General features: G+C 38.2%; 3 protein-coding genes across 4 annotated transcripts in view; all 3 read left to right on the forward strand.

Annotated features, from left to right (window-relative positions):
* Positions 1-6,077: 6,077 nt before the first annotated feature.
* On the forward strand, positions 6,078-9,253 carry cav2 (caveolin 2). Its single transcript, XM_057329915.1, has 3 exons — positions 6,078-6,305; positions 6,688-6,875; positions 7,564-9,253. Exons 1-3 carry the CDS (start codon positions 6,156-6,158, stop codon positions 7,712-7,714), a joined length of 489 nt encoding a protein of 162 aa, XP_057185898.1. The 5' UTR covers positions 6,078-6,155; the 3' UTR covers positions 7,715-9,253.
* Positions 9,254-9,993: 740 nt separating this feature from the next.
* On the forward strand, positions 9,994-17,334 carry cav1 (caveolin 1). The gene is made up of 3 exons (XM_057330346.1): positions 9,994-10,251; positions 11,058-11,225; positions 15,419-17,334. The coding sequence occupies exons 1-3, from the start codon at positions 10,216-10,218 to the stop codon at positions 15,758-15,760; spliced, it is 546 nt and encodes a 181-aa protein (XP_057186329.1). The 5' UTR covers positions 9,994-10,215; the 3' UTR covers positions 15,761-17,334.
* Positions 17,335-21,124: 3,790 nt separating this feature from the next.
* The window catches only part of met (MET proto-oncogene, receptor tyrosine kinase), a 38,991-nt gene continuing 32,997 nt past the window's right edge, over positions 21,125-27,118 (forward strand). For both annotated transcript variants that reach the window (XM_057329539.1, XM_057329541.1), the window contains exons 1-2: positions 21,125-21,448; positions 22,796-23,993. In XM_057329539.1, the coding sequence (XP_057185522.1) occupies positions 22,806-23,993 (1,188 nt within the window). In that variant the 5' untranslated portion in view covers positions 21,125-21,448; positions 22,796-22,805. The remainder of the gene's footprint in view (positions 21,449-22,795; positions 23,994-27,118) is intronic.

Genomic DNA, 27,118 nt, shown 5'->3' on the forward strand with positions numbered 1-27,118 from the left:
TCAAAGCAACAACATAAACAAATGGTGCCTAATTGCACATTTGTGGATATTTTGGTTAACAACGAAAAAACATATTTTAAAAAATGATCGTATCAAATACGTACATGCCTTTAAACTGTTGTATACAAGAGCGGTGAGATCAATTTTTTTGTTGGATCATCATCATCATCATATTGCTAGCATTACTATACTATAGGACACTCTATAGCATTATTAAACTTGGTCTTCGGAACGCTTTCAAACTCAACCTGGAACTCAAGCCTTTGAAGCCAAACCAAGTCTTTAAAGATCACATTCCTCAGGAGCTACTGGTGGAAAGTTAGCTTCCTAATGACCACACCCTACCAAGAGCTCTTTGTCTGCACATTGTTTGGCTAATATTGGCAGGGAGAGGGGAGAGCAGTGATCTCTTGCAAATCTGTTTTCAAATACTCATTACACCCTCAATCAAGCAAAGAACGAGAGGTGAGCAGTGGTGCATTGTGCGCTCATGACTGGAGCTTCCTTTGAACTCTCTGGGACACTCCACCCATACACACACTCATATTCACTCCAGGTTGCATATGGAAGAAAGTTGTGTGGCCTCATATTTGGTTTCATGCGCTGTGTTTTTCCCAAGAAAAGACAAAAGCTTGTATCATAACACTGAGGATGGAATTCAGTATGGTTTACAATGGGTTCACGGTGACCCTATGACCTATGAGCATGATTTTTGAAATAAGGTAAAAAGGGTACTTTAAGTTTACCCAATTATAAAAACGCTGTCATTCTTTATTTTCTTCCATTCTTTTTATTTTTCTGTGGAACACAAAAGAATATATTTTAAGAAATGACTGAGTGGAGTCAATGGGGGCTAATGTTGTTTGGTTACCAACATTCTTCAAAATATGTTCTTTTGTGTTCTGCAGAAGAAAGAAAGTCGTAGAGATTTGGACTGCAATGATGGTGAGTAGATGGTGAACGAATGTTCATTTTTGGCGAACTATCCCTTTAAGATTTTCTTCTACAAGCAAACACAGAGATGTGCTTTACTGCCCGTACGTTCTGATGGATTGATGGATTCGGAGTACACGCTCACATGAAGGCTACATAAATGAGAGAATTAAGCTCTTTTTGGAATTCCTGCGTTGATGTTTGTGGAGCAAAGCGGGACGAAGTGAGAGATCCCTAAAAATAGCCTGAACAGAACCACTTGACTGCCGTAGCTTGTGTGGAAAGAGAAGGAAAGTTGTGTGTGAGCTGATGGTGTGGTCGGAGGGAGTGAGAGCATAATTAAACAACAAATTTAACTTGGGAGTTCGTTTTGGGGAACCCTAGATGTGCGTCACAGCGGGTAGGTCTGTTTGAGTACTTCGGAACCCATTAGCAACCTAGTAATCACATACTCTAAGTCGAAAAGAGAAAAACACCACAGCAAAAATGAGAATGGTCCTCCCCGTGCCCCACACCCTCTTGGCAAAAGATCAGGGAGAATGTGTAGAACATCACTGTTGAGTCTGGGGTTTCCCTTACTAACAGGGTTGTAAGTAAATCAGGTAGAGCATTCAAGTTAACTCGTATTCCAGTGTACACACCTCTGGAAAACTACTAGAGCAGTGGCGGTTAACACTATGTTTGCTTTGGACCGCACGGCTGCTCCAGCCACCATCAGGTCAATCAGCTCTTCATTACTGTCATCTGATTCAAGAGCCTCAGAATTCTGAAGACTGACTTATTTATGCGCACATAGACAAACAAACTAGAAAAGTGAAATTTGTTTTGTTGTACTTAATGATAGCTTGTAGTGCGTGCACATTTGTATTTTGGTAGAATTACAGCAGAGAAGTACTTGAGTAATTTTACTCTACTCAAGGAACATTTGTACTTTTTGGAAAAAAATTACTTCACCGTATAAAACAGAACATTATACAGTAGATTAGTAAAATTGTATTCCTCAAAAATGTATTTATCAAATAGTATGATTCCGTATGCTTTATTCTGTAGTGAAGTAAAGTTATTTGCTGGTAAAATACAGATATTTAAAAAATGTACTTACAAGTAAAAGTACTTCCCACCTCTGAATTACAGTAAATCATTGTGGTAACTGCACTGTGGAGTTAAAAAAAAGAATATGACACACAGTAATTTAAACCACATTGCAGAAATCAAAATAACCAATGAAACCAATGAAATATAAGACTGGGGCTGTCAGACTATTAGCACAAGTTAAAATAGTTTTGCAAAGAATGACCATAAAATACTGTAAGTCCTCCTCATAAGAATGGACTAAAGAGATCTTATAATACAGTATTTTAGTTTTAACATGGCCATGCTGTAATTAAGCTTAATTTGATTTATTTTTTTACTTTATTTTTTATAGCTACACCATAAAATCATTTGTTATGCCAATTCTTAAAAATCAATGACCGTGTTGAAATTTATAGGATTCTTTTTTTTCTAGGATATGGCAGACTTTCAGAAATATGCTCTGGTCAGGCATTTGATCTCAATTAACTTGATTATTTAAACAATCACAAGAAAATGAACAGGATGCTTAACAGGATGTAGATAAATCTAAAGCTAGCCAAAATAAGATCTAAAGTTAGCTCAATTATTTACACAGATTTCACAAGAAAAAAACTTATTAATTATAATAAATGTATTATTCTGATTTCTGTCATTTTATCCTTTGTTTAATTTTCACAAAACTGTATTACAGAATGCATAAACTGCATCATGATTATGCTGTTTTTCCTTCAAAACAATGTAATTTCCTGGAGGATGATGTCATCAAGGAATTTACTTAAAGGAACATTACAAAAGACAAAACTCATGAAAACATAATTTGATTGAAATATATTTCAAAATATTTTGATTGGATAAAGTTAAAAATAGAAACATGTAGAGGACAACATGTAGCTTAACAAGCTTTCCTATAGCTCAGTGGTTAGAGCATGGCATTAGCAACGCCAGTTTCATCCCAGAGATTGCACATACTTAAAAACAAATATAGTCTAATGCAATGTAAGTCGCTTTGGATAAAAGCGCCTGCCAAATGCATAAATGTAACATCTATTAAAGCCAAAATAGTGAAAATCGCCTGAAAATTGGCATTTTTTGGTTCTATATGCATCTTCTAGAAACATATGCCATCGAATAAGATAAGAATATCTAATACTACCGCTGCTTATTATTCAAACTTTTCAATAAAACTTTATAGAGATGCTCTTGATCAACAGCCAACATTTCCAGACTTGGCTCAAAATGAAATAAAAATCATACCTGAAGCAACAACAACACTGGTATGTATGATCTGATACCCTGCGAGTCATCGATCTAAACTAAGCTATGCAGGAAAATGGTTTGAGGGGTCTGTCACGCGGTGGAGATGAATATTGCAACTGGGTGACTGTGTCAGAATTTCACTCAGACTTGTAGAGACTCACAGACTTGTCAAGACTCCCCCATTGCCACAGTAAAGCTTGTGCATGGAAAAACTTATTAATCACCTCTAAAGTGCATATTCTCTATCGACTAATGCAGCCTCGGGCCCTGGGCGGATCCCTGATGTGTTTACCACACCTTTAGCCAGTGAAGTTCACAAACATGGAGTAATGTGGGTGCAGATGAAGAGATTGGGAGCATCTGACAGCTTTATTGTTCTTGGGAAAAGTTGCAGCACTAAATTTTATCCATGAAGACAAAGGGTACACACTGGCAGAGATCATGGTTGCTAATGCAATCTATTTAGTCTACCTCAATGCTGATTTGTGCCAAGATTCTATGAGCAACCACAACCCTCCTGAAAAACAAAGGCTGTTCTGTGTCTGGATGAGTTATGCAATGGTGAAGCAGAGACTTCAGTGCATTCTGTGAAGTTTGTGCCATTTTCAAACGTTTCTGACAGACTTTAATTGAAATCTTCTGTTTTGTTTGCATGCCATTGATCTCTCATTAAAGCAGAAAGGTTTGTTCTGGGGTAGAGGAAAATGGAAATCTGTTTATTGCCAAAAAAGCAAAGCCTGTATGAAATCTCTGTTTACATAACGGGTGGTTCAAATATGGCATTTGCACTTTTATGTCATGGGGGTTTCATTTTAGTAAAATCAAAAAATTGTATAAATCTTTTTTTGTTTGTTTAAATCTTTTTATGATGACTTTATAATTTCTTTTTTAAATGCTTGAGACCCAGGCTTTCAATCAAAATGTATTTTTAAAAAGTCATGAAAGTATTCATTATTACCATTTAAAACCATTTTTATTATTTATTGCATGAAAAGTTTTAACAAAATCTGACTGTCACACAGTGTCACACATCCCTATAAACTTCATTGTAATGTATTTAATGTAGGCAATATGCCATATGATTATGCATTAGGTTTGTGAAATAATTTTTTTAATACATTAAAATAAATTTAAAAGCTGAAAATTATTATTATTATTATTATTATTTCGTATTCATTTTGGAAAAGAAAGCCTTGTTACCAATGAAATGGTAATAAACAGCCGGTTGTGGTACCGGCCGAATTTCAATTGCTGTTTGTGCCTTTAGCAAATTGCTTAAAAATATTTATTAAAAAGATGCCAAGTGCTAGTCACAACAATTGTTGTCTGATCTTTGTTATCACTTAAACCGTGGGTTCGTGTCATTTTCTGTCTTTTATTCGTTTATTTTCTGCCTGACTTTGTTTGTTAATAATACTTATAGAAACAAAGCCAGTCAATTTTAGTGGTTGTGTGAGGTGCTACTAAACTATGCACAACCTTGCAGACGGCAGCTGTCATCCACCTGCTCACTTGTCATGAAAATGAAATACTGGTTTTATTACTTTGCATGAGTTGGTTTGGCCGGTCCCCTTTCCTCAGGGGGAAACTCTTGAACCCATGAACTTGCATTGCAACTGTTATTATGATGGTAAATGATTGCAATAGAATAGACCAATCTGACTTAAATCCTTTATCATAGACCGCAGTGAAGTTTGCAGCTGACAAAGTTATAATGATCTTTACAATTCAGAATTATGATTATTATAATCAATTTCTAAACGAAGAAAGATTTTGCAGGATTTTTTCAAAAAAAGTATGTGGCCACTTTTATGTCCATAGATAAAGTACACATTTGGTTACTCTGTCTGAATTGAATTCATAAATCCTATTCATAAATTCATACATTTGTGTAATTGGAAAAGAAAATTGAGTCAAATGTCTTGATATTTTGAAAGGCATTTTAATGTGGCTTCTTAAAAATCTTAAAAAATATGTTTGAGGCAAGTGTACCTCAAATACACACACACTCACAAACAGTAACACACTGGAAAGGTCTTGGCACCTTGCTTTATTGTTAAAAAACGAGCTGTGCTTATCCATAGGGATTATGGCCTGTATTGTGTATGTTCCTGCGGGCACAATGTGCTTTTCACTCTCCTCTGTGTGTCCATCGGTTTCAGAGAAACTTCCTCCAGTCCTTCTGGTTATAAACATCTAGACGTTCAATATAAATGTTAAAGTTATGGCTATGGATACACAAACATCAAAATACTTCTATGTAAAAAGCTTTATATAAGTCAGATGTGAGTGGCACAAGCCAACCAACTGGTGCAGTATTCAGAGCGTGCAATGACTGAGGTTTACACAGGCAAATGATCTACTAACAGACGTTTTTTTCTTACCCTCAAACAAACGTTTTCACTGTAAAGCTTACTCGTTCATGAATAGCAATCAATAGACTATGAAAGATAAGCACGTTGCAATGCACCTTTCTGATGGGTCGAAAGAAGTTTGTTCTGCATGGACTGTCATATTGTAACTACATGCATGCTTTTTAAACTGTATATTAATAAATTCATGAATGAACGAATGTGTAAACAGTAGGAAAGAGATGAAAATATGTACAGTATATCGTCATACACTAGAGTAAACACCAAAAGCAATCTGTTAACATTCCATAAATTCTTTTCCAGTTAACAATGTATCAAGATAAGGAAGGAGATATAGCCCTCAAAAGTGTTCTTATCGTTGGCACACATTTCTTGCTGTAAGAGTTGAATTAAGCGCCGCTCGTGTGTTGTGTCTGCGTTTAGAAACGGGGCGTGGGCTCGTCCTGCAATGAGCGCGCAGTGCGCGTGCAACAAGCGCAGCAGAGAGGAAAGTGCGTCCCGGTGACTCCAAAAACGAAAATGGGGCTTGAAAAAGAAAAATCGGAGACCAGCGTCATTATGGATGAAGAGGAATTCAACAGATCGATTGAACCCATACTTGGGAAAAAACCGCACGTGTATTCACCTGTGCCGGACAGAGATCCCAAAGACATCAACGCGCACCTAAAGGTAAATGAAAACTAATGAGTAGTTTCAAAAACTATATCTACATTACTAATTTCTTATTTCGGTTGTAATAAACATTGATGACGTAAACGCTGATAACGTGTTTATATTACTCTTTATGACTGTTGATTCGAATTCGATGCACTTACTTATGCATACTTTCAGTCTAGTTTGTAGGTGTCGTTGTCAACCTTTACGACTATTAAGCATGGTTTAAGTTTTATTTGTAAACAACATTAACCACAAATTTACCAATAACTATAGTTTAACCATGACATTTGTAGTAAAGCTATGGTAATACTTCAATGGTATTCACATGATCTATCTGTCTGTCTGTCTCTTTAAACGTGAGTCAATTTGACTTATTTCGTATTTAACTCCACAGGTTGACTTTGAAGACATCATTGCAGAGCCCATCTCTACACACAGCTTTGACAAAATCTGGATTGGCAGTCATGCTGTGTTCGAGTTGGTGAGATATGTCTTCTACCGATTCCTCACCACGTTTCTGGCCATACCCATGGCATTCGTCTCGGGAATTGTTTTCGGGACCCTCAGCTGCATACATATTTGGTATGAAAAGGCTTTTTGTTGGTGAAGGCTGTTGGCGCTCGCTCATGTTTTCCACAGTCCAATTACAGAATATTTGTCTTGGCCACTTCCCACCTAGATAAAGACTGGCATTTCACTTCAAATAGAAGAAATTGTTTTTTTGAAAGTTGTATTATTTGTATAGGTCTTTTTGCTGTCGTTTCCAAATGCAGACGCACATACGGGTGAGGAAATGTTTCTGGATGAAGCTTACACTTCGCTGTAACATAAAGCCACTTTTGCACGATAATGTAATGTGGAGTTCCACTAATGGTGGAAAAATCCTGGCATAACTCAGTGATGGTTTTCCATGACCTCTTGGTGGTTGACCCTTGTTTGTGCAGTGTTTGGGTCAGGAGCTCTTTCATGGTCGATGTCCCTGAGTTAAAGAATGCCTTTTAGCCCACGTGGGTGTTTGTAAACTTAACGAACCGGCGTAACAACGTAGACCTCATTAGCTTATAATGAGTAGTTTTGACAAATGAGTCAGATAACATCACATGTCAAGATGTCAGTGTAGCTCAAACGGGGAACACAATGGCACTTTCCCCCTTCCTAAAAACGTATAAATCCATTTAATCCATTTTTAAGGCACAATTCACTAGATGGACAGTGAAGGATAATTCCCGTGTGTAAGCACACACAATGACAACCTGTCTTCTGTTTGTAGGGTGGTGATGCCAGCGGTCCACGGTTGCATGATGACTCTGCCTCCCATCCAGGTGATCTGGAGCAGCTTGGTGGACATCTTCATACTGCCTCTGTTCTTCAGCATTGGGAAGTGCTTATCATCCATCACCGTCAAGACTGTGCAAAACTAAGAGCTTAACTTTATCTAACTCTACATAGAAGTGTTCATGGTAGCAGCATTCAGCTTCGTGATGTACAAGACCTGACCAATCCGACCTGATACCGCTGCACATCTCTCGGTCGGGTTTATTTTGTACTTGTACTCGAAGGTGTCAGCTGAAGGATTTTTTATCCTTAACATTCCGATACACAACGGGAAAGGATTTTTCACCTTTTTCTTTGCACAGTTGCAACAATCATTTCATCATTTCGTCACTGACATGGACTTTTGATGGGTGGTGTCAGTACAGACATGCTTTTCGAGTACTGTTATACAAGTGTGATTAAGCTGTTGTGTTATAGATAATGCATGAAGATTTAAAGGGATAGTTCACCCAAAATTTAATTCTGTCATCATGTACACATCTTGTGCCGTGGAGTACATTGATTGTGTAGGACGGACAGCCTCGGTCACTATTTACTTAAATGGGAAGTAAAGTAGCGGAAACATTCTTTAAAATTTCTCATGTTGTGTTTCACAAAGACAAGAAAGTCATACGAATAAAAAAGCGTAAGGGTGAGATTATAAATGATGACATTATTTTCATTTTTGGGTGAACTGTACCTTAAAGAGATTTTAATGTTATTATTAAAATGTAGGCTTTTGACATTAACATTTACATTGTGCCATTGCACAATATGTGATGCTGCAGGCGCTTGATGTGCTTGTAAAGAATCGAAAAGAATAATATAAAATGATGAAATTACTTCCAATAGGGCTGTAGTGATTCTGTGATTTATTTTGGGTTACTATTTATATTGAGAGTTGACAGGTTTTTATCAATTAGACTGAATCAGATGCTATGTTTTTATTCTATTGATTGATCTGACAGCAGTGCACAAACTGTTCATAATTTCAGGTACATTCCTGTTAAAGAGAGCGTTCTGTACAAATGATACATAAATGCTTTTGTCTTCTGTTGCAAAGATTTCTTTATGTGTCACACAAAATGGCGATTGGTTTGCCTTGCAAAGCTGCGTTTGACATGCCGTTTGCCATGGATTGTGCTTTGTTAAGAGCGCCGCAGAGTAAATGGAATATTTGACTGTGCAGTGGAACATAAGAGGCTCAGGTGCCATTAAATGATGTCATATGGCAAGCATGCCGAACACAACTATATATACAGAAAAAATGCTAAAGGAGAACTACATGCAACAAATGACCAAATAATGTTTTGGGATTTGAAGATGCGTTTGTGTGTGGAGTTTGGGTTTTTGCTTTGATCTCATTTATAGAGTTCACTGTGCACAGAGATAGATTTGTGCAACGATAAATCCTCAAGGTGAAATGTTCAGCTCTGCACAAAAAATCTGGCCGGGCAGGACCTTCAGAAGGTTTTGGCTGTAAATCTACATTCTGTTTAGCTGTCAGTTTTTATTCAATCTCAGAAGCATTTTGTATCCACACTGCAGACATTGTTTGGATTGTACAATCAATAGAACTGTACATGTGATGACATTGGATGTTGCTTTAAATAAAAACAAATAACAATGATATTTAATAAAAAAACACTTTTATTTAACCCGTCTCTTCACATTTGTCCATCATTGCTGACGATTTTGTTTGCATATTCTGCACTACCTCTAACATCACTTATGCAGCACCTGACCTGGACCACAAATTAAAATCGTTTTTTTAAAACAAGTTAGGCAAAGGTGAAATGAGCAAGAATATTAAATTGTCAGCATGCGTGCTTGTTGTTGTTGCAAACATTCCATACTAAAGTGTCTTGCCTTAAGAAAACTTTTGGAATGCAAATCAACTTTAGTGCACAGTAGTTTCAAGTAATGTCAGATCAGGTTTTTAGTAACAGATTAGCAGACCATAGTTTGAACACACTTGATGATCTTTTGATGTAAATGTTTATATTTTGTTTTTTAGAGCAATGTAGAGTATCTTTATGAATATCTTTACAAAATTGTTTTTGTTGGGATGGATAGTGAAGTGTACTTTAGAAGGTTGCACCTCATAAAATAGTGAATGCCCGGAGTGTGCGTTTGGTTATACGTTTGCAGCACACATTTTCCATGTGTGCTATTTCACAGTTTTAATGACATTCTTATTACTTTATTAATTGGCACATAGTAGTAAAGATGTCCTGACTGCATGGATTTGAGGGATTGAGTGTGCACCCAATTACACCTCCCATTTGGGGAAAAATCCCGTCAAAATCTCCACCGCTAATAAGGCGCAGTTCTTGAGTGGTAGAGTATGGAGGGTTACAGGCTCCTTCATTAAACACACACGAGTGACTGAGAAACTCCCACTCTGCCACGAGAGGCTTCAACAGAGCAGATAAAACACTGTTTGATAGATAAAACTGTGTATCATGGGACTATAGAAAGCAAAGAGACAGTGGTGTAAGTGTTGGTCGATTTTGTTCCAACTCTCCACGCCTCCCACACTCTCCTATGTTAAGTGATTGTCTTGTTTCCACACACTGATCTGATTGCACTTCAGGCACGAGACAGCATGACTAGCGGATACAAGGACGCGACACCTGAAGAGGTAAGAGATTGACTTATATCAGCTATATTACATTAAGAATCTTTTATTTTGGGGATACTCGTGTATCTTAATGGAGCAAGCTTTTATTTATTTCCTATGCAATTGGAATTGGGTTGATAGAAATTTGGGTTTTGTTGTTCAAATGTGTATCTCGCTTTTAAGGCGGTGCGTTTGGCACCTTGCACCACTATTGGCTATTTTTTCGCAAGTTTGCCAATTGCCGTCTTATCTTTTTCTGGCACTCACTCGTGAACATTCTTTCTGTCCATGTCAGAACACAACTCTGCTGTAAAATATAACCCCTGCCTCCTCGTTCTCAAAAGCAAAGACACGTTTTAACAAACGTAAAACTGCAGGGAATATTAAGAATAAAATAAATTGTGTCATTATGGACTATGGACAAATCTGCAACCGTGCGTAAAGGTGCGTAATGTGCCTGCGCTCAACGTATGGCACGGAGCGCATTAAAGTGACTTCTTATCTTGCATATTTTTGTTGTGAAAAATAATACTTAATATGCATTAAACTTGTGTTGATGTGTGTGTAGATATTCTCAGTTGTACTTTTAATTGGAATGTATTTTCGGTTTTATTTATTTTCTCTTTTACAATACAATCGCAATTGGGTGAGCACAGCGTTAAATGACGCCCCCTTGCGGTGTAATTCTGTACGCGCTCCAGAGGGGTGTGGTGCTTCGTTTCTATCCGTTTAAAAGCGTCCCATGCCAGGGCTGTCTGCTGAGTTGCGCCCCAGACTCCCCTCCAAGCTCATAAACTTTTCATTTTCTGTTTTCTTTGGAACCGCAGGAATACACGCACTCGCCGTTCATTAGGAAACAGGGCAACATTTACAAACCAAATAATAAAGAAATGGATAACGACAGCTTCAACGAAAAGACCCTCCAGGATGTCCACACCAAGGAAATTGACCTGGTCAACCGGGATCCAAAGCATTTAAATGACGAGGTGGTTAAGGTAGGAAAATCATGTTACACTTTTTGTGTTTATAGCAAGCCTACTCGTTTTTACATAATGTGTTTTAAAAAGCATTACAGTTGCATATTGATAGAAAGAATAATATCTTTTTTGAAAGAATATTTTTAAAAGTAGTTTGGCAATACTCTTTCTTACTGTGGCACTGGTAACAATTATCACAGCTGTCTCTGAAATGTGAAATGTTTGGACTGTGGCATGGGTTTGCGAAATCTGCTCAGCTCTGAGTTTGACACAGTCGAGGCTTGCTGTGACAAACTTTTTTAATAGAGGAAATATTAATACCTTCCTGTTTTTGAGCAAAGGCTGTACACCTAACAGTCTTTACAAAAATGTTCCTGGGCGTGGGGCAATTCCTTGCATAGCAACTCTCCTTTAAAGAAGGAAAACTTCGCCTCATGGGTTCAGTTGTTTGCTATGGTGATTGAACAATACATACCACCTATTAAAAACTGAACCCCCTACATCCATCCCCACCCTGTTCCCACCCCAGCTGCTTTATTCTCCCTTTCATTTCATCTCCATCTCCCTCCCTCCATAATATGATCCTGACTCACTTCCCTGAGGATACGTGGATATGAATAGTTCTTATGATTTGAACGAAAATTAAATCCAGAACACGTTTTTGTTTGCTAAAGATTATGGGATTGAAGTCACAAGGGATTTCAAACTCATTTTGGGCAAAACAGACCGTGAATGCACACAGTTCTTTGATTTTGTCCTTAAAAGGGGTTAAGCCAGTTGTGCCTTAGTGGTGCGTAGGAGAGCGTAGCAGGGAATTCCCTTCTCCGTTTTCACAAACGCTCCGTGATGAACACATGGTCCAAGTGCACTCCCACAGATATCCACATCAAAGACCCTTGTGTGCAGAAACACATGCGTAGCTTTCCCTGGAACAGAATATTTTCCTCTCATAAAACTGCATTCTTATAATAGCACGCTGGAGCGGAATTCCACTTTGTAATTTTGGCAGCGCACGGTCTGTGGTCAGGCCACGCAAGGACTGTACTCATCTGAATGGATGACATTACATTATGTTTTACATTCATGCAAGAAGAGCGCTAAGTATACTCTTGACTTGCATGCCTTACTGACTAACATAAGAAAAAATTATAGCCGATAGAGTTACAGTAATGAGGATTTGTAGTCACTGCACATGAATTTGCATTCCGAAATGAGTCACGAGTTGTTGCCATGGCGATTGAGGAGTTTCAGACAAATAAACAAAGTAGTTGTTTTTATTCAACTGGAGTACATGCACAACAATGCCATTGTTTCATCCTTTCTGTTGTCTGTCCAAGTGAGTTACATTGTATTTATTGTATTTTGACCCTTACAAAAAGTAAGGGTAAGTATACTTCAAGTTCATTTTTAAGTGTACTTAAAGGGACAGTTCACCCAAAATCGAAAATTCTGTCATCATTTACTCACCCTCGAGTTGTTCCAAATCTGTATACATTTCTTTGTTCTGATGAAGATGAACACGGAAAGATATTTGCAAGAATGATTATAACCAACCAGTTCTCGGCCGCCATTGACTACCTTAGTCGGAAAAATAACAATGGTAGTCAAAAGTGTCCCAGAACTGTTTACTCTCCTACATTCTTCAAAATATCTTCTTGAAGATCTTCTTCTGTGTTGAACAGAACAAAGAAATTTGGAACAACTTGAAGGTGAGTAAATGAAGATAGAATTAAAATTTTTGGATGAACTATTCCTTTAAGTAAGTTCAAGTATATTTTGAGGATATTTTATGTTTTAAGTACACAAATGTGTGCTACGAGTATACTTGTAAGTGTACTGTTTCAACTTGGCACTAAATTGGCCCACCCAAGTAAAAAAGTGCACTTAAATGTATACTTAAAGTGCTCTATTTTATGCACTAATTTTGTACTTAATATACAAAAAATTCCTGGGCACTCTTTAGTAACAGTGGTAAACTTTGAGTACACAAATTTACAACTGTATTTTTCTTTTTATACAGCAACTATAGTACAAGTGAACCAAGTGAATTCAATACTTGAATTCAATATTATGAAAGTACACTTACTACAGGTACTGTTGGTAGTTTTTGTACTGCGAGTATACTTGTATGTTTTCTTTACGAGAACTCAACATAATCAGTTTAAATTTCAGTATTAAGTATAAATATACCTATAACTGTACTTTAAGTAGGTTTTATTTGTATCCCCATCAAGAAATACAAGTATAGGCCAAACATATCAAATATACTATAAGTGTAATTTTTGAGAAGAATACCTAAACTGAATGTATAGTTTATTGTATTTTTGTCTTAGAAAGTATACTAATAACACACTTAAATACACTTTTATTGTAAGAGGATGCATGCTGTACACTTGTGATTTATTAGCTGAAAATATAGACGATATATAACCGCAGGCCCAGTAGGTTTAGAGAATGCAAGTTGATATTTCTGTCAATACAGTAAGAACATTATCAGGAACACCCTGCAGTCTGCTTAAGAACTGTTTATTTTAACATTGATAGAGTTGTGATATTCTGCGATGGAAACTATGCATCCATTGGTTTGTACTGTAGATTAATGAATAGGGAGGACAGACTGCATAATTTAGAGTTTCTTTGCCAGCCTTAGCCATGATGCTTTCAAATCCACGGGCAAGTCATAATCAATCAAATTACAGTTACGAAACATCCCCAATTTACTTTAACGCTCTTTCATTATTTCCAAAAACAGGGTTTTAGTCATAACGGATTAGTGAAAGCTTACTTATACATTATAGTGCTGTCGCAAAACCCATCCTGCAGACACGCACACTCGAAAACCAGTCGTTGAATAAATATTAGCTTTATCTGGACACTCACAAGTCACTGTCAAGGACGACGAAATGTTTTTGTGTGTGTTTTTTCTCTGTGTCACAGCTTAAATAAACATCAGTTTATAGAAGCAGGTGTACTGTTGTACAGATAGTGTGTGAGGTCTACCAACCTGAACTCATTTACTGTAAGATGGAATGGGGTTTTTATTTACATTTATCTTCTCTAAATGTTAGTGTTGGGTGTCAGGCGCAAATCAAAGTTAAGTATGGTGCAGGAGGATCGAGCAGGAGAAGGTGACCGTGCCAGTCTGAGTGAACCACAGCAGAGTACTGTACAATGTAAAGAAGCTGTCTATGAGGAATGTAGATGTGAAGGGGTGGAGAAGAAATAGTCCTGCGTCTTCAAATGTGTGTTGGATGAAAGTGTTTTTGGAGACATATGACATAAAGGAAAATGTTCTATATAGACATACATTAATGCCCACAGAGCAAAGTGTTTAGCAACTTTCCAATAATCAACAGATCATTGAAAAATCCAGTATTGGTCTTAAACCAAAAAAAGGCCTGTGTTATAATTTAGGGTGAAAGAGAGGAGAGAAAGTGATTGCGTAAAACAAAATTCACCAACATTTATGGTGGTGTGCAAGAACATAAAATCCTACAAATATTTTTTCAAAAATACAATAAATTATATTAGATATTGCAATAATTAATAAAGAATATATATTGTATAGCTGATATGATGTCTTATTTGTTGTTGCTGCCAATACGTGATCTGCTTCAACATATATAATTTTTATGTTTTTTGGTGCTTTTTGTAAAAGAATATGACATTTATGGCATAAGAACTCATATTTACCAACATTTATGGTGGACTGCAAGAAAATATCAAATAAAATACCACAAATATTTTTTTCTATAATACATTAAATAATATAAGAAATAATATGATATATTGCGATACAAAAATATTATTGTGTATATATATATTGTAGAGGTACACCGATTTTTTTCACACGATGTCCTATTGGTTGAGCTGCAAACACATGATCTGCTATGATCTATTATAATATAAATACTGTATGCATATTGTTTTTGTGCTTTCACTGCTTTAAGAAGCTCCCTCGTAGGGTTTAGCCTTCTTAATTTCTTTCCTTAATTTAACATTTTTGTTAAAATTCAGATTTTTTATTATTAATTTATATACAGTTAAATACAGGTTCAGTTAAATCTTGAATGTTGTGTGTGCAACATTTAAATTTTTTTAATTTTGCTCAAAATATCGGGATACTGTTTGTTGCGTTGTCGTGAGATAGGTGTTTCATTAGACCACTGTAAATCCTACGATCCTGATGTTAAACCTGTTTTTGTCTTCAGGTGGACTTTGAAGATGTGATCGCCGAGCCTGCCGGCACCTACAGCTTCGACGGCGTTTGGAAAGCCAGCTTCACCACCTTTACAGTAACCAAATACTGGTGCTACAGGCTGCTTACGGCATTGGTTGGCATCCCGCTCGCCCTGGTGTGGGGCATCTTCTTTGCCATCCTGTCTTTCATTCACATCTGGGCCGTGGTGCCGTGCGTGAAGAGCTACCTAATCGAGATCCACTGCGTCAGTCGAGTCTACTCCATCTGTGTGCACACCTTCTGCGACCCGCTATTCGAAGCCATGGGGAAGTGCTTCAGCAGTGTCCGGGTTACCACCACCAAGGTGGTTTAGAAACTGGGAATGGGAGACAGCCAGTGGGATAGGGTGGGAGCAGGCAGTGGAAACCAATGTTCAACACAGGAAGATAAAGCTTAGAAATAAATCTCTTTAATACAGAGAGTGAAATAAAAGTGAAGAGGTGCACTGTTTTTAGGTGGTCATTAGATAAAACAGTGAGTCTTTGCTTTGGATACCTTGGGATGTAGGATCTGTTTTTTGTTTGTTTTTTTGTATATTTTTACAAAGTTTTCAAAAGCAAATAATTACAAACAATGTCCTTGTAATTTGCCTCTTTTGTTTATCATTGTAGGAAACACCATTTTAAGATCTGCCTGTTGAGACAAGGCTGTGAATTAGTCGTTTTTGTGCCCCCTTTCCTTTATTTGTGTATCCACTTTTTTTGGTTTTTAATAGTTTTGTGTTAAATAATCTAATAGTTTAGTTATGATGACCTTATTTGTGGTCATCACTGGGGATGTAATCCAAAGTATTTTATTTTTTTATATTTTCATTTTGGAGAAAAAGTAGGCGTGGCCCTGCTGATATCAAGACTGCCCATCACACTGCATGCTGCCACTGAAAACGCTGGATGGCCCAAACACGGGGAACAGAGGTGCCCTCGCTAAACCCTTTGTCAACGCAGCTTATATAAACAAAGAGACTGTTCCTGACTCGGTGAAACATAACGCTTTACACTAGTCGTCATGGCAACAGCTTTTTGAGTGGCAGAGAAGGTATTAACAACATCCAGAGCCGTAAAGCTTGATCTTTCAGCAGTTTCAAGCAGATGATTGAACTTTTAACATTGAACATTACAACAGCTTTATACCTAAACATATACTTGCCATCGTTGAAGATGAAGTTTTTTTGTTGTTTCTGCATTATGAAGTGACATCATTTTGTTTGGAATTTTGCAAACAAACCTGTCTGTTTTTCTCTGTGTTCACTGTTGGACACACACACACACATACAGTACATAGACACACAAACACACATTGGCAAATGCTGGCAGCAAACTAAAGTTTCCAGCCCCAGAGGTTGCTGCTGAAGTAAAGTGGGGTATAGTAGTTTTACTGACATTAAGCTCACTTTCGACACCTTTTTGTCTAGTTGCTTTGACTTAATCACCTCCTTGTCTACCTGCTGTGTTAGTACCCATTGCGATGCTATTGATTCTGCCTCTGTAGATTTTTATTCATATTTTTATATGAAAAATGAAATTCTCTTCCCTTTGCTTTTACTGTAAAATCACACCATGCTGTGCACATTAAAGAAAATGTAATATAGATCTAGTTGATTTTTATTCGTCTGTATTATTTAACCTTTTTTACAATGTATTTAAAGAAGCTAGAGAATAATCAAAAACAGGCAGTGGTTTCTTGTAATGAAATAGTATTTGATTAAATGGTTTTGCATTTGTTTAAAGCTCTTGTGGGATGCCTTAAGGCTCTTTGCATTCATGGGACCGTTACAGTCCTTGAAGCCATGCCAATTAATAATGCTTTTAATAAACATTAGCGTTCAGAGAGCAGCCAGTTCAACAGAAGCACCTCGGCTCAGTTACCGAATAAAATGGAGAGAAATAATTCACGTAGATGCTTATTTATTTCTGTGTTCCCTATCCCTTGGTGCAGAGCTGTCCCACACAAAATTGTCCACAACAATGTTTGAAGACCCCCCACACTCACAATATTATAAACTAGAAAGATAGGCCTATATATTTATTAGAAAATAACTTGATTTTAAGTTAAGGTTGATTTAAAGGGACAATTCACTCAAAAATGAAAATTCTGTCATCATTTACTCACCCTCGAGTTGTTCCAAATCTGTATTAATTTCTTTGTTCTGAACTTCCTATAAACACAGAGAAAGATATTTGGAAGAATGCTCTCAACCGAACAGTTCTTGGCCACCATTGACTAACATAGTAGGAAAATATCTTTGTAAATTTCTTTGTTCTGTTGAACACAAAAGAATACCTTTTGGAGAATGTAGGAAACCTTGGGACATTGTTAGTTTTCCTGCTACAAGCATTCTTTCAAATATCTTTCTCTGTGTGCATCAGAACAAAGACATTTATACAGATTTGGAACAACTCGAAGGTGAGTAAATGATGACAGAATTTTCAGTTTTGGGTGAACTGTCACTTTAATGCTTGTTTTGCCGTATTTTCACACTGGGGTCACTTTAGAATTTCGTTGAGGCCCCCTAGTGGTCCCTGACCGCCTAAATCAAGCCAACTGCAACCCTTCTTGTCGGTTGCAGGCAAAACATTGGTCTGAGAGAACAAAGGTGTGTTAAAAAAATGTTCAACTGACATGTTCAACTGATACAGTATTTCCTCTCATACATGTATTTTTGTTATTTAAGTTAGACAGGATGTGATAAGAAATAAGTCTGTAAAATACTATGAAGGTACTTTAGCACCCCCTAATGGCAACACAGAGTGGGCAGAGGATAGTTGAAAACCTGCTGTAATAAACCTAAAAAACAGGAAGTTATTAACTATATAAACTATATCATTTGTTGTTGTTTAAAAAGGCATTACAATCTATAAAATTGTCCCTTGCTTCTAAACTTAGTAAGACTTAATCAAAGTTCAAATGTATTTTCTAAGTAAACATTGTGAAGTTACAAACAAACACTTCCTGCATCAAGTGCCACAAGGCAATGGTATTCTGTTACATAGTTTGCTTATGTGATATGAAGCATTCCTGTGTGATAACTCCAACTCATGGTACAATACGTCAGTTATTCAGGAAAGAAAAAAGTCACTGATAACATTTGCTAGTATTTGCTGATAAAATATTGAAAATTGAAAATGAAACATCGCTTTATTTCAGATGTTGTTATCTTCAAAATATTTGCTGCTATGAATATACACAAAATTTTTGCAAAGAGATTTTGACCAAGTCAAATACTGTCCATTTCTTGCATCTTTGTTGAGTATTTATGCTACAAAAGGAGATTTGTACTTGGTCACATGTCCCGTCAGCTTTTTCAAGTTAATCATAGATATCTGAGCTCTTTTATAGAAAGAAGAACAAAGACCTTCTTTTTGTGGTCTTGATTGCACATGACGTTATGCCTTTTTGAAGAGACACTGACATCATTTATGATAGTGAACGGATGGCAACTGTCTCTGTCTTTTTCACCACCAGGTGTTCATGTCCACCGGCAGCACAATTGAGTCATTATCACTATGGAAACAATCACACAGGGGAAAAACAATATATGTCATACTGTGTATATTCAGCTTGCTGGAAAACTGTACCGGTGGAAATGGCCTCAAAATCTCTCCATTCTGTCTAATTGTTTAAGCCTAAAAGTATGTTCTTTTTGAGATAACTTTATGTGGCCTGAAGTGGACCTGGTTTGTCTTTCAAAGGCATTCAGGAAAATAACACATCGCATGAACAAAGGAGCGAATTTAGTGACTAACACTGTTTGTAAAAGTGAAACAAGACCAGAGAATGTGTCCTAAGGGTGATGACCAACTATAGTTGCTGAATGAATGAATGTTTTTTGTTTTCTATATCTTTAGCTAATGTATCGCTATATTTCACTTAAGTAAACTTAAAGGGCTTATTAAAATAAATCCAAAAACAGACTTTTTTATTGAATTGTTTGTGTTGGCTATTACAAACCATTTTCTAACGTCTGTATTTTTATTAGCCTAAATGAATCAGAAATCTGTAACCTTGAAGGAAACTATGCCAACTGGGGAAATCAATCAGCCTAAGTGCTGTAAACTTTGTTTTGACAGATCTCTAAACTAAAGTTTTTAAAACGTAGCTCTGTGTTCACCCTATCAAACCTTTTTTCTTGGAATTGTATATCTTAATGTGTTTTGATATTGTGATTGCTGTATTTTCCCAGGGCAGACACTATATTGAGGATACAGTATATGGGGTCCTCTTTCGTTTCAGTTTTATACCTCATCCTGCCTGCATCTCCGACCTTCCCTTTATGAAAAATAAAAAATGACAAATAAAACTAGGCGGAGGTGTTATAAAACAGACCACAAATCTGTTGTTTAACGCATTCATTATCAAGAGACTCTGTCTTGCTTTAATGGTCAAGCGATGCTGGTCAGCAGCAGCCAATCTTGGGAATGGTCATACAATGTCAAGAGGGCAGTTAAATTACTTCTGTGAAGATGAGAACAACAGTTAAGAGCCCCCTTCCAAATGAACCCTGGCTGGCAGGTTTAAATGGTCAGACATCAATTGGCGTTTACAGTGGGAGAGTGAGCAGGTCAGCATTAACCTAGATCCTATCGACCACAGTGTAATAAATAAACCTAAATGGATCCGTTTTGTAGATTATCTGCTGTGTCCTCCCACTCACCCTGTGTGAAACAGCAGTTTACACTTTTTATCGACGAGTACGTAAACATCTAGTTTGAAACGCTGAGAGCAAGTGATGTAAGCATTACGCACCACTAGGTGGCGGTAGGATACCTTTGAAAAGCCACGCAATTGTAATCTCGGCGAGGGTTGTGTTATCCTGTGTATGAATTTTGAATGTTTTTAGTGAAAACGCATAAACGCATTACATGTTATCATTAAGACATCATATAGACCCAATCATGATAAAAAACAGGATATTTTGCTCATCCGAAAACACACAGTCACAAACATATTTGTAAAATGTGTCATGCCCACAGGAGCCGTAAAAAAGTAACAGTAACATACCACGGCAGGTGCTGGATTAAAATGCTGCATAGTTGGAGAGAAAGTCATAAATACAGAATTTCACACTTCGGGTTTTGTGATGGCAGCGTAAAATCAACCACGATCTGTAAACTCTTTCCCTCCATCCGCTTTTGAACAGCAATCTGACAATTATGCAGCACACTTGTCCAACCTAAAGCTTCGCGCTACAATAAGGCTTTGTTATAGTCGCCTATACATCACTATATGATACACTTTATTAAATTACGTTAAGGAAATGAAGTCTTTGTATGTGACGCAGTGAAATCACTCATAGTAAGTAACAGTGGTTTATTATGTGCTTGGCTCACTTTGCTACTTCACGATTTACACAAGGCAACACATAATTATAACTAATTTCTATATATTATATAACTAATTCAAAGTTAATAATGTCAATAAACCTTAAACATGTGAGCATTATTATTATTCTATATAATTTTGGAGTTTTAGTAGTAGATATTCTACTAAAATACTTCAATAAGGATAGGTATAACAAAAGTCGTTGTTTTCCAATCGTTGTTCACTTTTTGCTATCATTTTCTTTATTAAAGTTTCAGTGAATTTAATCAACAGCCAATCGTCGAACACGCAGCCAGTGACGCAACTGTCAGTGGTTTGAGTGCACTCACCTGAGAGATCCATTCTGTCCAATGGCACGCGCAACGCGGAGTAACGGCCCGCAGCGTTTGCGGAGAGAAAAACACACGAGTCTTTTAAACTAATGTGACCCATTCTGAGTGTGACTCACCCGGCTTCTCATTCTGTTCAAGTGGAGTGACTGAGTGATTACGGAGCTGAGGAAGGAAGGAAGAAAGAGCGGGTAACTTTTTAACACAGAGGGCAAAAAACTCCCCGCCGCATCTCATCTCGAGACCGCTGGCATCTGCCAGAAACCGCGCGCACGCGTCTCCAGCGAGACGGACAGTTAAAAGATGTGATTGTGTTTTTGTTTCCGTCTCCGACAGGTGCCTTTATTTTGAAGGTGAGTTATTATTTGTTTTATTTCTGACTGTTGAGATGCATGAATTGGATGTATTAGATGTGTAAAGGTAATTCCATCCCTTAGTAATGACGAAAAGTAATAACGCGTAATACGTAACGTTAGTCAGGTGACTGTCGTTGACAACAGTGAGCAAATTCTCAATGAATAAACTACTAGCAAACTATAAATACTTTATTATTTTTATGTAATTTAGTGCAATGTTTTGTAAGAAATGGACAGAAATCTGCGTTTTAATTTGTTGACAAAGTGAGGCATTAGTAGGTTTCGTTGAAACGCAGATATGAAAACAAGCTTTTGATGTAACGTTAACGTTAGCTATAATGTTTGTACATTTTCTCACCAATGTATTTCAAAACAACTTAAAAAAAACTTTCAGAGCTGCAACAGAGCAAGCATTTAAAGTGTGATAAATGTTGCTGTAGTTTAAGTTTACGTTCAGAAATATTAAAGTTGGTAAAACGAGATGCTGTTATAAAGATGAATATCTGAAAGTCTTCTTCAGGCTTCTGTTATGTTTGGCATGCTGTTATTAAACACTGACTGAATATTTCATTTTATACTACATAGTGACAGCTTAAGGTGTACATTTTTTTGTGAATTTGAAGTGTGTGTGTATGTATATACTTGTTGCTTATTTTTAAGCACCTCCAGTTGCTTAGATAACTGTAAGGTTGAATCCCATTATTATGATCTGTCCCTACCTCTCACTCATCCTTAAAAGCGACCGTGTATTGAAAGCATTTAAGTACACCAACAATAAATCACTTCTCTAAGACTACCAGGCTTAATTAAGTTTATCAACCACTCCCTTGAGAAGGCTGTCTAAAGTTAGACTTGTCACCACAGTGCACTCTGTGTAGCCTGCCCTTGATGATTCGCCACTGCCACAAAAGTGCTGTCGAAGTCAGAGGCACAAGAACCGTTTACATTTGCCCTATTTCTTTTATCCATGGATTGGTCATACGCATGGAGTTGTGACTTATTGAGGCTTTTGGTGCTTGAGTAAGGCTGCCACAATGCATCCCATCTAGTGATATCATTGTTTTTGCACTGTGTGCGGTTGTGATTTATAAGCGTCATTTGTCCAGCGCAGCTTGTCTTAGTCACAAGTCCAAAAAGCTTTTGTATGCTTAACAGTGTGCACTAATGGGTTCTATATATAGAATCCAACTTCGAAGTCTTTTAGTGTACTACTGTATCTGTTTTAATATGCTAAACTAAATGAAGGTCTGATGCTAATGGGTAATAAACTGGAGCTGCATTTTTTGTAAGTTTTTTTTCTGCTGCAACTGATTCTCATTAATCACTTTATTTTTTGCTCCGCAGAGGAACAAAGATGAAAGTTTACTATTCCGAAGCCACTTGCATCCTCATTCTTCAGACACTCTGGTGGGGCTTGAGTAGGCCATGTGAGGAACCAATAGAAAGCTCCAAACTCAACCTCTCTGTGACCTATGACCTCCCCCACTTTATATCTGACACACCTATCCAGAAGCTGTTGGAATTCAATGGGACCGTATACGTAGGTGCCATCAACAAGCTGTATGCTCTGTCCAGAACTCTTACGAAGATTCATGAGTATAATACAGGTCCAGTGTACAACAATCAAGGCTGCAGAGTGGAGGATGAATGCACTGGTTGTGTGCCGATGCCCCCCAAACCGAACTACACCAACAACACCAACATGGCCCTTGTGGTGGAGACGTTCTACGACCCTGAGCTCTTCAGCTGTGGCTCGGTTGGAAATGGCATCTGTACCCGTCGCGTGTTAGAAGATGATCCCGAGGATGCAGAAGTAATTTGCATGTACTCGAAGAAGAATGACGGCAGTAGTCACGGTTGCCCGGACTGCCTGGCGGGTCCTTCAGGCACTCAGATCCTCAACGTGATGAGCAGCCAGGTGGTACGGTTTTTCGTCGCCAACTCTGAGCCTCTTGACTCAGCTGAACCCCGTCTCCACCACACCATCTCTGTTAGGAAGATGAGGGAGACTCAAGACGGATTTGAGTTCTTCTCAGAGCAATCCTACATGGACCTTGCTCCAGGGTTACGTGGGAACTACCCCCTACGCTACGTCTATTCCTTCCAGAGTGGCCCGTATGCGTATTTCCTCACCGTCCAACGCGAAGGCACCGGTTCAAACGCCTATCACACACGAATCGTCCGCATGTGCTCATCGGATCCTGAGATTCTTCGATACGTCGAAATGCCCTTCGAGTGCATTTACTCGGAGCGCAGAAGAAAGAAGCGTTCAGCACAGGTGGTTTTCAATGTCCTCCAGGCAGCGCATGTTGCAAAGGTAGGCTACGACTTTCAGCAGGAGATGGGGCTCAAAGAGAGCGAGGATGTGCTGTTCGCAGCTTTCGCCCGCAGTAAACCCGACTCACCGGAGCCCACCACCAGCTCTGCCATGTGCCTTATCTCCATTACGGACATAAATAACTTCTTCAAGGATTTCATGCAGAAGGGATACACAAGGAAACTCTCTCACTTTACAGGATCAGATGAGAAAACATACAACCAGGTAAGAGCTTGAGATCATGATGTGTCATTTAGTAATGTACCATTTAGGATCATCTAGCCAAGTGCTGTTTTGGTCATTATTTCTAGCAGGATATTAGCTGACCCTTTGGAAAGACAGCACATCAGAGAGCCATTTTGACTTCTTGTCAACCAAATTGCTTGTCTTTATCCTCCGGCCATCATAAATCACTGACCCTTCTTGTCTTTTTTTACTTATCCATCACTATTCTTTGGATCAATCTGTAAATCATGGCGATCAATAAATGACAAGAATTTAACTGCTGACGACTCCCTAAGGGGCCTGTCAATAACTTACCTCCAGAGTTCATTACAAAACACAGTCATGAAGCTTTGTCACCTAAACATTTGAAAGCAAAGCATGCTGGGATACCCAAATGTACAAAAGCTTGGCTTGTTGCAATTATAGAACATAAGCAATATGACATGCTTATTTTTTAAGTTTGGTTGTCTTTACATGTGTTCATTGTGTTGGTGTTGAGAATTTTCAGAATTTCTGTCAGAAGAACAACTGGGTTAAGTTTAAGGGTACGTTTGTTTGACGTCCACGTCGATAATCAGGTTTGTTTGACAAGCATTACTCAGACTGACTGTTCCCTGCACTCTTTACACATGTGCAATGTCTTATCAGAGTTCATAGAGCGGGAAAACCCAGACCCACCACCCTGCAGGTGTTCTTCAACTGTCTCTAACAGTTTTCGTGCTGGTGGATTAAGCAGTTCATATGGGCCAGACCAGAGCCATTGGCCTCGTCCTCAAGTCAAACGGTTCTCCAATCTGGTGTTCTCGTTTTAGTGCCCTGAACTTTATCTTCCCAAACTCACAAAGTGCTCTCAGTCATTTGTCACGGCAGAAGACCTGCAGGCTCCACTCCAGACGTTTTAAATATTTTTGTTCTGTGGATCTTTGGTCCAAACACTGTCATCTGCTCAGAGTCAACTGCGGTTTTGTCAGCTTTCATTACGTGGATGTACAAAAGCTCAAATGGCTTTTTAAATAACAACTCGGTTTGGAAATATTTCCTTAGGCATTTTAGAAGGAGTGTTTGCTTCCAACTTTAAAAGGTTCAGGCACTTTGTAACGAGCCATGAGGCGTAAAATATATTTTTATTCAGCTGTTTGCAATATGTGTGTATCAATATTTATGAACATGTAACTGTGTGCATGTGTGTTTGTCTGAGCACGTTAAGGCAAAACTTGGAGCCATCACTGAGAATTATGATACCGGTAGCATATGTTTAGCAGAGTCTGTCTTATCGTCCCATAAAGAGGCAATTGACACGGTGTCATAAAACAATTATGCTGTAAAGAGGGATGATAAATTGTTCCCAATGTCTTGTTTTTGCGCTTTAGATTACTGACTCCACAAACTGGGCTCCAGCTGGTTGGTAGGGCCTTGCCTTTATGTGGAAATAATGGGTATCTGACACGAAGATGTACTTTTGTTTTGATTAGATTTGGGTTTGCTTTCCTGTTTGGTCTGTTAATGTGGAGCCATAGTTATTTGAATATCGTATCTGGTAAATTGCTGAAAAGTCTGTAATACACTCCCTTTTAGACTTCACCCGAGCTCTTAAATTTATCGATCCACCAGTCTGCTTTCGCTTAGCAATATTCGTTAATAAAACTGACAGGAATATAGTCCTTATTGTTTGGAACGATGGCGGCACGCTGCGCTTATGTCATCTGGAGTTGGACTCCCCCCAAGGAGCTTAGCACCCCTGTCTCTTTAAAGAGCAGAGGGAGGGGGACACTTGAATCCAGCAATAACAAACAGCCACATTTAAGGTCAAAATTATCATTAGATTACGATTGATCAGAGGAACAACTGGCAAAGGCTGATTACTTTAAAATTGAATCTGAAGCTTGATTGATTGCCGTCTGTAATATAATTCCTAAAGAGGGAGTTTTGATCGACAACCATTTTAATTATTACAGCCAGTTCGGCTAAATGTACACACGCTTTTAGACGGCGCGTCTTAAAGTGTAGAAAAAGGCGTTAGTGGTGAATTGATCTAAAGTAACTTTGTGAAAAATTCCCACATCTTTTTTGAATGCTGCGAATAAGCAAATATCAATGTAAATCAGCGGAGGAATGAATCGCACTAATTTCTGGAACGTTCGACACTCATCTCGTGGCACATTGTAATATGTTTTGATAATGTAAGAACACACTAATGTGCTGGAATTGGCACGAATGAGCCTGTGCGTGCCTTAGCTTGTTCGTGCCCGTATGCCCCAGATGTGTTTGTGCAGAAATGGCAAAACCTAGATCATCTACAGGGCACAGACTCACTTCTGGGAGGTGCCTGACTAGGACGCAAGACCGTGATGAAAGACATGTACTTGTTGTGTCCTGTCTTTTCTAGGAGACGCCGCAGCGAGCTGCTTGCATGGTTACTTTTGCGTGTCTATGTGTACATGTATGAGAAATGTATTTTATGTGGGTGATTTGTGGTTTGTACGAGGGAAGTAAGTCAGCATGAATCAATGCTGGCAAAAGTCCACACACAGACGTCAGTCCAACAACAACTCCGACCGGGTGCAGGTGGATGCGGCAGCTGTGTGTGTTTTCTCAAAACGTCAAGCTTCTGCAGTCGGTTCATGTTGGCAGCTTTGCCCTGGCGGGCAACCTGCGTGACTTTGGGCCATAATGGTAGCGGGAGGAGACCGAACAGCTGGCATCCAGGTGCAAACTGGTCCTCTCATCGGCATCTGTGCATGTGTGAGGATGTGACCTGACTTGTGACTAATATCTGGCTGCAAATACATACTACATTGTTTTATATAAAGATATAAAAAATGTAGACACAGTGTAATGTAATGTAATGTACAGTGTAATACTGTATGTTCATTACTTTTAGACTTTTTGGAAATAGTTTGTTTTCCTAAACTGTTTTCCCGCTCTAAAACTACTTATCTATCTTTAATACCCTCATAAACCCGATAAGCATACAACCATAACTGATAAACGCCTCCGCTCGCAATCTGTCCTCCGGGAGGAGCTTCGCATCCAAACAAACCTGTGATTGGTTAAAACGCTGATGTTTACACCAGATTTATGGCACTGCATCTTCCTCCTTCAGTGCTGTGGTGGCTGGCCCATAT

The sequence above is a fragment of the Triplophysa rosa genome, linkage group LG3, assembly GCF_024868665.1.
Source record: "Triplophysa rosa linkage group LG3, Trosa_1v2, whole genome shotgun sequence".
Taxonomy (NCBI): Eukaryota; Metazoa; Chordata; class Actinopteri; order Cypriniformes; family Nemacheilidae; genus Triplophysa; species Triplophysa rosa.

Bases quoted from the DNA above. Each gene is read 5' to 3' on its own strand.
- cav2 (XM_057329915.1), top strand. From the start codon at position 6,156: ATGGGGCTTGAAAAAGAAAAATCGGAGACCAGCGTCATTATGGATGAA. The intron at 6,306-6,687 runs GTAAATGAAAAC...TTAACTCCACAG, and splicing joins ACATCAACGCGCACCTAAAG to GTTGACTTTGAAGACATCAT. The intron at 6,876-7,563 runs GTATGAAAAGGC...TTCTGTTTGTAG, and splicing joins CTCAGCTGCATACATATTTG to GGTGGTGATGCCAGCGGTCC.
- cav1 (XM_057330346.1), top strand. From the start codon at position 10,216: ATGACTAGCGGATACAAGGACGCGACACCTGAAGAG. The intron at 10,252-11,057 runs GTAAGAGATTGA...TTGGAACCGCAG, and splicing joins AGGACGCGACACCTGAAGAG to GAATACACGCACTCGCCGTT. The intron at 11,226-15,418 runs GTAGGAAAATCA...TTTTGTCTTCAG, and splicing joins TAAATGACGAGGTGGTTAAG to GTGGACTTTGAAGATGTGAT.